The sequence below is a fragment of the Dipodomys ordii genome, unplaced genomic scaffold (assembly GCF_000151885.1).
Source record: "Dipodomys ordii isolate 6190 unplaced genomic scaffold, Dord_2.0 Scaffold93, whole genome shotgun sequence".
Taxonomy (NCBI): Eukaryota; Metazoa; Chordata; class Mammalia; order Rodentia; family Heteromyidae; genus Dipodomys; species Dipodomys ordii.
In genome coordinates, this window is record NW_012267309.1 from 916,158 (window position 1) to 928,217 (window position 12,060).

General features: G+C 35.4%; 1 protein-coding gene across 1 annotated transcript in view; it reads right to left on the bottom strand.

Moving 5' to 3' along the window:
• Auh (AU RNA binding protein/enoyl-CoA hydratase) overlaps positions 1 to 12,060 on the bottom strand; it is a 154,248-nt gene that overhangs the window by 119,117 nt on the left and 23,071 nt on the right. Inside the window, exons 2-3 of the mRNA XM_013026432.1 lie at positions 11,287 to 11,354; positions 11,093 to 11,180 (exon numbers count right to left, since the gene is read on the bottom strand). Of these exons, the coding sequence (XP_012881886.1) occupies positions 11,093 to 11,180; positions 11,287 to 11,354 (156 nt within the window). The remainder of the gene's footprint in view (positions 1 to 11,092; positions 11,181 to 11,286; positions 11,355 to 12,060) is intronic.

Below are 12,060 nucleotides of genomic sequence, written 5' to 3' on the forward strand. Positions count from 1 at the left end.
TTGGATAGCCTTCTATGTGCTAAAGATTAAACTCATCATTAAAACTCTTCTTACAAGCCTGTACTCCTAGCAACGCAGGAGGCTAAGATCTAAGGATAGCAGTTCAAAACTAGCCAAGGCAGGAAAGTCTATGAGATGCTTATCTCCAGTAAAAAAGCCAGAAGTGGTACTGTGGATTAAGTAATAGATTGCTAGCCTTGCCCTAAAGAAGCTCAGGGACAGTGCCCAGGCCCAGAGTTCAAGCTCCAGAACCACCAAAAAAAATCTTCTCACAAAGAAAACACCTAGACCATTTGGCTTTGTTGGTGAGTTTTAGCAAACATCTAAGTAAGAAAGAATATCAATTCTATACAAACTCTTCCAGAAAAAATCGAAGGAATACTATCAGAACAGCATGACCAGGATGCAAAAGACAGACATCACAAGAGAATAATTTTCCTTACTACAATAATTGCAAAATTCTTCAACAAAATTTTAGCAAATCAAACCCTGACATATTACTAATATATAAGAAGAATAATGCACCAATAATACATCATGAATAAGTATAGTTCACTCCAGAAATACAAAGCTGTTTAATATCTGAGAATTCACCAATAATTTATACTAGTAACTGAAGGAGAAAAACATGATTGTTTTACTAGATGACCAAAAGAGATGACAAAATTCAGCTCACACTGAACAACAACAACAACAACAAAAACTGTTCAACTCTAGTAACAACAGATGCTGGAGAGGATGTAGACAGAAGGGAACCCTACTACATTGTTGGTGGGAGTGTAAACTTGTTCAACAACTTTGCAAAGTAGTATGGAGGTTCTTCAAAAGACTCCACATAGAGCTCCCCTATGACCCAGCAATCCCACTTTTGGGCATTTACCCAAATGGTCACAAACAAGACCATACTAAAGCTACAGGACAACTATGTTTATTGCAGCATTACTTATTGTAGCTAAGATATGGAACCAACCCAGATGCCCCTCAGTAGATGAATAGATCAAGAAAATACAGTATAAGTACACAATGGAATTCTATGCCTCCATCAGAAAGAATGACATTGTCCCATTTGTTAAGAAATGGAAAGACTTGGAAAAAATTATATTAAGTGAAGTAAGCCAGGCCCGAAGAAACATAGGTCCCATGGTTTCCCTTATTTGTAATAACTTAGTATATGTCTGAGACAAGCAGAAACAGTCAGATAAGTTGATGTTACACGAAATGAACCTCAAGATAAGGACTCAAATGTTTTTTCTTTCTTGCTATTGTTTCTAACATATTTATATTTCTTTGTTGCTTTGTATGCCCCTCCCCCATGGTATAACCTCTGTTTTTACTATATTTGATGTTGGTGGAGGAAAGGGAAAAAACAAATTGTTTAAATGAGGATACGGTGGACAGACCCATTGCAACAATGAGATGTACAAGACATTATGTCCAAAAACAAACTTTACAACTTTGGTGGGGGGGGGGGGTGTACAGGGAGGACAGGGAGGGTGGAGATCGAAGGGATGGGAAGGGGAAACAAGAGAGTAGGCAACAATGCTTGATAAGAAATGTACTTATTACCTTGCTCAGGTAATTGTAACCCCTCTGTACAGTATTTTCACAATAAAAAAAAAACTGTTCAACTTGATGATCTGTACCTATGTGGAACTATACTTAGCCATTATACTTACTGGGAAAAACTTCCCCTTCAGGTCAGGTAAATTCAAGAGTGAAGATTTTTACTATGTTTATTGGAAGGTCCTAATTAATACAGTAAGAATAAATGCAAATGCCTTGACACAGAAGTAAAATTTTCATTCACAGATTTGACTACTTTTGTAGAAAAAAAATGTATTTCCAAAAACAGACTTCTAAATCTAGAGTTTAACAAAGTCACAGGATACAAATACAACAGAAAAATCAACTATATATACTAGCAACATATTAGGAATAAATGTTAAGGAGTGAATTTAAGAAAAAAATACCACTTACAGTAACATGAAAACCCATGAAATAGAAGTAAATTTGATCAAACATATCTGTTATGGTTTGGATACTTAGAAGTAAATTTGATCAAACGTGTCTGTTATGGTTTGGATACTTCTGAGTATGTCCTTCACAGATTCATGTTTTGGGAGCCAGGTCCCCTGTATGGTGGTATTGGAGGTGTTGGGACATTTAAGAGGTAGAGCCTAGTATAGTAAAGTTATTAGGTCACTGGAGATGAGGAGACGCCGCTCTTGGCCAACATTAAACTAGCTCTTATTGAACCTCTAATTAGTTCCTGAGAGAGTAGGTTGTTACTGAAAACTAGACTGCCCTGGATTTTCCTCAGTCTCTGGCTTCTGGTGTTTCACAGATGCTCAGGCCACTGTGAAACCATCTGTAGTAAAGTGATGCAGCAAGGAGCAAGGACTTCTCAGGAGCTTCAACTGGAACTGGTGGCAATCTTTCAGCTTTCAAAACTGTATGCTAAATTACAAATTACATAGCCTGAGGAATATAAGTATACAAAGAGAAAATGTACTAATACAGTGTCTAAGACCTAAACACAGTATAGGTGTACAGCACTACACAGACTGTAGTGCTAGCATAAAGACAGATGTATACATCAATGGACTAGTATAGAGAAATTGGTCCTAACACATACACATACTGTTAGCTGATTTTTTTTTTTTTTAGTAACGTCTCAGGAAATTCAACGGGTGAAAAATTATCTCAACAAATGGTGCCAGAAGAATTGGATACATATGCAAAAGAATCAATATATGGTATAATTTTAAATACATGTGGACTTGGTTCAGGGTTTTAGGTAATTCTAAAATCCCTAGAATTTCCAAGCCAGGTTATCTTTTGTAATTCAGAGTTAGCCTTTTTCAACCAAACCACAGTTTATACTAATTAAATAAAGAAGGGAACTGACAGCTTGTGGATAAGGATAGATCACAAGAAAGATCAAGTCAGGATTACAGAGTTGGAATTTACAGCTTCATCCCCTCCTCACTGGATGGGCAGGGGTGGGGGACTGGAAATGGTATTCAATCACCAAGGACCAAGAACTTAATGAATTATGCCTACATAATGAAATCTCTATTAAATAAAAACCACAACAAGAAGATGTGAGGATCTTCCAGACTGTTGAACACATCAGTATCCAGAGAGTCTATGGAAGCTCTGCAACTCCTAATCCCCAATTTCCTTAAGCATCCCTTTGGTTAAGGAAGCATCTAGGCATCTTTGGTTTTATCTTCTACAAAACCAGTAATAAGTAAAAGATCTGAGTTGGTCTCACAAATCCCACTCATGACATAATTGTTATGTCTTTTTTCGCTATTACCACTTTTGACACCAAATATGTAGGTGGGGGCAATGTACAAATTCTCTGATACCAAGTGAGAGACGAATAACTCAATCAAGTTCTGACACTAACTCTCAAAGTTAGCACAGACCTCACAGATCATAAACTGCTTTGTTAAATGGCAATTCCTTTGTACAACTACAAGATAATAAAAAAGAAAATTAATGAATAAAGAAACCAAGTAACAGGGCTGGATTTGGTGGTCCATGTCTATAATTCAGAAGTTAGGAACTGAGGCAAGAGGATCAAAAATTTGAGAACACTTTGGACTATACAGCAATACCTGCCTTCAAAAAATAAAAGAAAAATCCAGTTGGGTAAGACTACTCACACCAATTGTAAGTTCCATGGGCAATTTATACTTCTGACCAACGAACTATAAATTTGGGGATTTCCATAAACTCTTTCTCAGGTTGATTAATTCACTACAACAACATAGGAACTTGGGAAAACACTGTACTTGAATTTAAAGCTTTATGACAAACTCAAAACCAAACAAATGGAAGAGATACACATGAAAGGTATGGAAGAAAAGAAGCATATCACTTTTATGGCTTCTCCAGGCATGCCACCCTCCTAACATAGCTCAGACTAATGGAGGAAGCACAATGGCTGGACACAGTGACATAAAAAGTACAGATATTAAGACCATAGTCCAGGTCAGTCCAGGAATAAAGTGACCCTATCTCAAAAATAATCAATGCAAAAAGTGGCTAGCAGAATGGTTCAAAAAACAGTAGAACACTTTCCTAGCAAGTGCTTAGCCCTCAATTCAAACCTTTAAACAACAACAACCACCACCAAACAGAAAACAGTAAGATCATTACAATCCCCTTGTATTAAAGGTATGGTCCCTCAAGGTAGCTTTACTGGTAGGGGAGGATTCTGAAAGGCTTGGAGCCATATGTAAAATCCTTAGGTCACTGAGAGCAAACTCTGGAAGGAAACTGAGACTGTGACATCTACCTTTTTCTCCTTTGTTCCCTGGCACATGATATAAGTAATTTTGTTCTGCTATGGGCTATGGGTTCCTGCCATGCTACAGGCCTCACCATAGACCCAAAACAATGAGGCTAAAAGATCATGAACTGGAACCACTAAAACTGAGCCAAAGTAAATATTTTTTTCTTTTTAAGCTATGTCAGGTATTTCAGTCATGATAGAATGCTGATTAACACAAAAGCATAAAAAACAAAACCTCAAATAACTATCAACAGGCGAACAGATAAACAACAGTGCATATAAAATAATACATAATGAGCACAAAGAGCAATGAGCACAAATGAGCAATAAAATGTAAATCACACTCTGTAAATATAAAACTACTGAAACATAAAATATGGGTAAAACCCTATCATTATGCCATATCAAACAGGTTAGCTAAAACAGACCAACTTACAGCATGAGTCCATTTGTAAGAAATTCAACAAAGCTAGATATGGAATACATAACTTTTGTCCCAGACACTCAGAAGGCAAGGGCAAAAATAATGCAAGTTCAAGGCTAGCATAGGCAAAAAGGTACTAAGACCCTAATCTCAAAAAACAAAAGGAAGAAGATAAAAGAACTAGAAGGCGTAACTCAAGTGATACACCATTTGACTAACCTGTGTAAGCACCCTGGGTTCAATCCCCAGTTTAAAAAAAAAAAAAAAAGTCACACCTGTAATCCTAACTATTCAGGAGGCTGAGATCTGAGGATCATGGTTCAAAGCCAGCCAGGAAGACTCTTATCTATAATAAACTCCTCAGAGAAGGCCAGAAGTGGTGTTGGACTCAAGTAGTACAGCGATAGCCTTGAACAAAAAAAACCTCAAAGACAACACTCAGACGCTGAGGTCAAGCCTCATGACCTGGGCAAAAATAAATAAATAATTTTTAATTAAAAAAACTATATATCACTATCCCACAATGCTGTGAAATATGTGAAATTTATGTAAATCACCTAATCTCAATTTAAACAAAAAAAGTGAGAGAAGGGATGGGTTAGGAGCGATGGGTGACAGTGTTGTCAGACACCTTGTACTCATATACTGTTTTGTAGAATGGGAACTTCTTTGTACAACTACTTAAAGATATAATAATCAAAAATGCAAAAACAATTTGAAAAAGGAAGGAGGGAAGATATTCTACAAGAAGGTAAGATTAATGAATAATAGACAAAAGAAAAAAATTTTAAGTGAACATATTGTGTATCATGAGTGTTACCATGGTTTAAACATTTGCTGAAACTCAATTACACACTTAAAATTGGTAAATTATGTTACAATCATTATCTCAAAACAAATTATATGCACTGGTATATTGGCCTACGTGCATTAATCATACAAAGTAATATTTATAAAAATGAACTACAGAAAATGGAAATGAGGTTTTTTTCTTGCTGCTGTTTCAATTTTCTTTTCTTTTTATTTGTTCATTTATATGTCTTTGGAAGTGTAAAGGGAGGTACAGAAATGAAGAGACAAAGAGCGAACAAATGCAGTAATGATGTTCACTAGACATTATGTTGAAAATTAATTATATAACTTTAGGATAGAAGGAAAAACTGAGAGAGAGCAAGGAAAGGGGTGACAATGTCCAAAAAGAAATGTACTCTACCTGACTTATGTAACTGTAGCTTACCTTTATAGTAACAAAAAATTTTTTAATGATATACAACAATAGAAATATATGCTGAAATGCTAAAAAAAAAAAACCAGGTAGTATACATTCCCTTTTATTTCTCTCTCTACAAGACTAACAAAAAGATATAACAATCTAGATTCTGAAGCAATCTTAAATAGATTACTTCATTAGTCAGAGATTGCCACAAATCTATTCCTGTCATGACATCTGTATTCATCTGAATGATACACAAAACATTCAATAACACATGTTGACAATTTTAGTGAGAAGCCTTTAGTCATAACACAATTTACTGGAATTCAAAAGCAGAAGCAAAATGACCTTTACTTTTTGGGGGGAAAAAAACCCCATACTGATATAATGCAGTAAACACTCAATTTGGAGTTCAACACAGATGAATCAATTACCAAGAATTGCTTACTGTCTATTTTAGGAATTTCAAAGAGAAAAAAAAAAACAATCTCAAATTTCTCCTAAGATTTCCTTTGAAATATTATCATAAAAACAATGTAAAGTAAGCATTCTGCTACTTAGAACAGTTGGACAACAACCAAAAGATAACTGTGATCATGTGTTTCTATTTATGCATAGCCTAACCAAAAGGTTTTTCTAGAATTTCATATAGGTATTATATTAAAATTCTATCTTAAATATTTTGAAAAAGCAAGATTATTTTAGCTTCCATGTATGTGTTTGCACAAGACAAAAAACAAAAATAGAAAGACAAAGGAGAGAGATACCTTTAAAAATAAAAGAATGATTTCTACAATATGTGAAAAGTGGCACACATCTAGACCAACCTCTTCTATAAATCAGAGCACTATCAAAAGAGATATTCAAGCAAGTCAAAACCAGACATAGTGGTCTCATCTACAACAAAGCTACACACCACATATACTATATATCTGTAGAGTCACTCTGATGCGTAAACATAAAATTTTAATTTAAAAGATTCACATTCTAATCTTTTAGCTTTTAGATTAGAAATCAAAGTACCCTAAAGAAAACCCCGCTTGGCTTCTCTAATTCGGGAGGGGAAGGGCAAAAAACAAAATGCATAAGTGCTGGAAAGGTGGCTCAGTGGTAGAGCGCTTGCCTTGCATGCATGAAGCCCTGGGTTCCATTAAGCACCACATAAGCAAAAAGAAAAAAGCCGGAAGTGGCGCTGGGGCTCAAGTGGTAGAGCACTAGCCTTGAGCTGAAGAGCTGAGGGACAGTGCCCAGGCCCAGAGTTCAGGCCCCATGACCCCTATCTCTGCCCCCACAAAAAATGCTTAAATAAGGATAAAGGTTGGCCCACTGTAACATGAGATGTACAAAACACTATGTTGAAAATGAACTTTACAACTTCAATGTGGGGGGGGGGGCGGGGATGGTAACTGTGGAGGTGGGAGGGAAGGGATGATAGAAGGAAAACGAAGGAGGAGGCAACAATGCTCAATAGGAAATATACTCATTACCTTGTCATGTAACTGTAATCGCTCTGTACAGCATTTTTACAATAAAAAATACAAAAAATAGTACAATGGAAACAACAAAAACATCACATAGTACATTTAAAACAATAACAACAAAGACAGACTTTTTGTGTTCATATCTTGGGGTTTATTTCACTTAGCATCATCTTATATGGACATATGTACATAGCTTTTGAGCTTTTCAGCTCATCTGATAGAGTATCCTATATGTATACTGATCACTGCAAATAAGGGAGACTATGGGACCTAAATTTCTTTGGGACTGGCTTACTTCACTTAATATGATAGTCAACAAAACCAAAAGCTGACTGCTAAAAAAAAAAAATAATGCAATCAACAAGCCTCTAACCAAGCTAAAAAGTCAATAGAAAAATATCTTCAAAGATAAGATCTAGTTATCTGAAAAGGTTAATAAAATTAATATGACTAAAAAAAAGGAAAGCAAAGAAAATCCCGCTTGTGCTCAGGATATAGCACAGTGGTAAAACCCTAACCAGCAGATACAAGGTCCTGGGATCCATCCCCAGCACTTACAAAAAGAGGAGGGAGAGAGACAGAGAGAGACAGAGAGAGAGAGACAGAGAGAGACAGAGACAGACAGAGAGAGACAGAGAGAGAGAGAAAATATTAATCTTCGCCAAGAGAAAAGTGCTCTCTCTTTTTTTACTTTTTTCTTACTGGTCCTGGGACTTGAACTCAGGGTCTCGATGCTATCCTTGAGAATTTTTTTTTTCCTCAAGGCTAGAACTCTTACCATTTGATCCACAGCTTCACTTTTACCTTTTTGGAAGTTAGCTGAAGAATCTCTCATGGACTTTCCTATCCAAACTGGCTTTGAACTGCAACCTTCAGATCTGAGTAGTGAGGCTCACAGACACCAGTACCAAGCTTTTGAATTATACTACATGCTTACAAATACAAAGCATGTCTTTCAGACCGCCTACTTCAAATACATGTAAGAAAAAGGACACTCCTTCAGAGAAATCTGAAAGAATGGTTAAATACTGAATTATTATGACTTGCTCTAATTTTTCTATAAATCAAACACTGATATTTTGATAAAATACAGTTAAAATGTATGTATTAAATTATAAAAGATTACCCTGATCATGCAAAAAAAAAAGTTAACTTGAAAAAACATGCTCAGGGCTGACTTGTTAATTAGATAAATAGCACATGGTATATTATTTAATATGTTACCAAAAGGGCAATGTATAAAAACTACAAACTACACTTAAAACATCAAATTCTTTGTTAAACAATATTATACTGCAGAAATGCAGACCAAATGTGTAGTCAAGGAATCAGTAAAAGAATCCTACAATGATGGAGGAGATGATCAAGAGGTAGTCATCAATGGGCCTGTTAAACTGAAACCTCTTTGTAAAACTAAACATTTTTTAAAAGAAGAATTCCATCAGCAATTGCAGTGTGATAATTACAAAGTCTTTTAACAACAGAAAGACAATGACTACATTAACACTAATGTTTATTTTTATACTATTCAAAATATTCTGCCTTAAAAATACCACTATCACTTCTCAAAATACTAAAAATTCTACCCTTACAGTTCCAACAAGACCTCAAAATCACCAATCATGGTCTAAGGGCTATTCAATCAAAAACCATGTTCACCCTTCTGAAAATTGCAGACACAAGAAACTTAATTCTGTTGATACACATCCTGCCTAAAAAAATTCAGGAGGTGGGGAGGTGAGGAGGCAAGGGATGGTAGGGGAAAAACAAAGGAGAAGGTAACAATGCTCGACAGGAAATGTACTCATTACCTTGCTCATGTAACTGTAACCCCTCTGTACAGTACCTTAACAATAAAATATATATATTAAAAAAGAATTGAGAAATACATGTAAAACCTGTATACAGAATCGGAGCTACCACTTATCAAACAGTCATCCCTCTGCAGAGGGATTTCACATCCTCAGAATAGCTAACTGCAGATAGAAAACACTAGGGAGAAAAAAACTTCATTTGTAGTGGTTATGTGCAGACCCTTTTTCTTGCCAGGGTTCCCTAGACAGCATAGCTGCATTTACATTGTACTGGTTATTACAAATTATCTAGAGATGATTTAAAGCATATAGGAAGATGTGAGTAGATTACATGCAAACACAACACCATTTTGGATTGTAGTATCCATGGGAGAGGGACAGAGGAGAAGAAATCTAGAACCAATCCCCGAGGAATACCAAGGGTCAACTAACAGTGTACTGTGCCAGCTCTACACTGCCACACCAAAGTCCCTAACAACCCTCCTAGACAGATAGTACTACCTCTGACAAAATTAACACCAGAACCAAGCATTTGAGGAGAGTAATTCTACATTCTTAGACTATATGACTAGAGTAAAAGCTAATTCTTTTAGAAATGTTATATCACACTTAAGAAAGCAATTAAAACTCATTTGTACTAAATGTCCCTAAGTATCACAAATTCTACAATGTTTCAAAGCAGAAGTCTCAGAGAACTGAAGCTTTAGATACACACTAAAGAATATGAGCCACAGTAAAGACATCTCTAAAAAAAAACAAAAATACCCTTGCCACAAATGCTCCCTTATGTTCCCAGAATTGTTCCAGGTATAATTTTCTAAAGCACTTAGTAAATACTTGTTCATGACTAAAACACCATAGGTGGTTCCCTTGGATTATCCCATTTATAATTTACTGGAAAAGGTATTTTTATGCTCCAGTAAAAATTTATCTTTATTTGCTTATTGAAAAATCATTACATGTTATCAACCTTTTTTATGGCAATACTGGGGTTTGGATTCAAGGTCTCACACTTGCTGGGCTGGCATTCTACCACTTGAGCCATGCCTCCAGCCCATGACTGGGTTGTTTTTTGGACACTGTCTCATGGACTTTTCTACCTAGGCTGGCTCAGAACTTTGATCTTCTAGATTTGCTCCTAAGTACCTAGGATTATGGGTATGAGCCAATATTATATTGCTCTGTGTGTGTGTTTGAGTGTGTGTGTGTGTGTGTGTGTGTGTGTGTGTGTGGCCTTGATCACCTATATTATTTTTACAGTCAAAATTGTGATTTAGAAATACCAAGAAATAAGGAAAATGCAAATTAACTGAATCATAAACTCTGGATAATACAGCACAAACAGAAAAACATGTGTGTGAATCAGTTATGGCTTAGATATTCTAAAGCCACTATGAAAACTACATGGACACATAACCTCCTCAACTGGGTATTATTGTAAGCATCAATCTTCAAACCAAATACCTATATATAATATACTTTGTGATAGAACAGATAATTCTACTAGATTATAGTATTTTTAAGCAACTAAAAATAGCAGAATGCTGTGGTAAGTGACCTAATTTTTCCTTCCAAAACAATGTTTCATAAATATTGCTCATTTACCACAAACATTTACCACAAAAATTTTAATGGCTCAAAGTATTTTTCAACTTGCAAAACAATCTGCATGTTGCAAAAGTTTCAAATGTTCACAGACTGAGCCTATTGTTTTTCTTATGAAACTGTAAAATATAGACAAAGAAAAATCGATGGTAGCAAGAGTTCAAACCACAGAACATTTTAACAGAGAATGGGCAGTTATTGAGGAAACAATAGGTAATGCTGATTTCATAATAAAATTCATTTACATACCAGCACAGAATATTCCTGGGACTTCACTTCTGATTATTATGGTCCGAACTTTCTTATCAGACTTTAAAGCATCCACAGCTTTTGATAACTAAACCAAAATAGGAAGAAGAAAGAAGAAAAAGCAAAAGGAATTATTTTCAAATTGATGTTAACATTGTACTTTAACATTAGAAACAAACAAACTTTATACTTACCATTTTTATAAGACTTTTACTGAGAGAATTTTTTCCATAGGCTCTGTTTATTCCAAGTACCACAATTCCTAGTTAAGAGAAAGAAGGAGAAAGCACACACATTAGTTAGTGAAGTATTCAGAGAACACGCTGCAACACACATCTACCTAACTTGGTCTCTACCTTTCTACTTGGTCTTGGCAACAGCTTATTACTTATTTTGCATTGTTCTCAAGATACATATTTCTTGTCCAATACAATGTTTTTTAAAATTTATAAAATTAAACTTGCATATATATTCACCATTTTCACTTCACATTGAAGTGAGAGAACTTCATTTTATCATACCCTTTCCTTTCAAGTTAGCACTTTGTAAGCACTACCAAGGTAATTTCCAACATTTTACTGACATTTACATCACTAAAATCAGACAAACTTGAGAGAAGGAAGTACATATTAGTAAAAACACATAATTAAAAGATACTACTCAAAAGTGTGGATTCTTTTCATCTTCAAGAGTATACTATAATGTCTGAGTCAAGCAGAAAAGGTCAGATAAGTTGATGTTAGGGAAATGAACCCTAAGATGTGTATTCAAATGGTTTTTCCTTTCATGCGATTGTTTCTAACACATTTATAAGATGATTTCTTTGTTGCTTTGTATGTCCCTCCCCCACGGTATAACCCCTGTTTCACTGTATTTGATATTGGTATAATTTGTGGAGGGGAAGGGAAAAAACAAATCGTTTAAATAGGGATACAGGTGGACCCATTGCAACAATGAGATGTACAAGT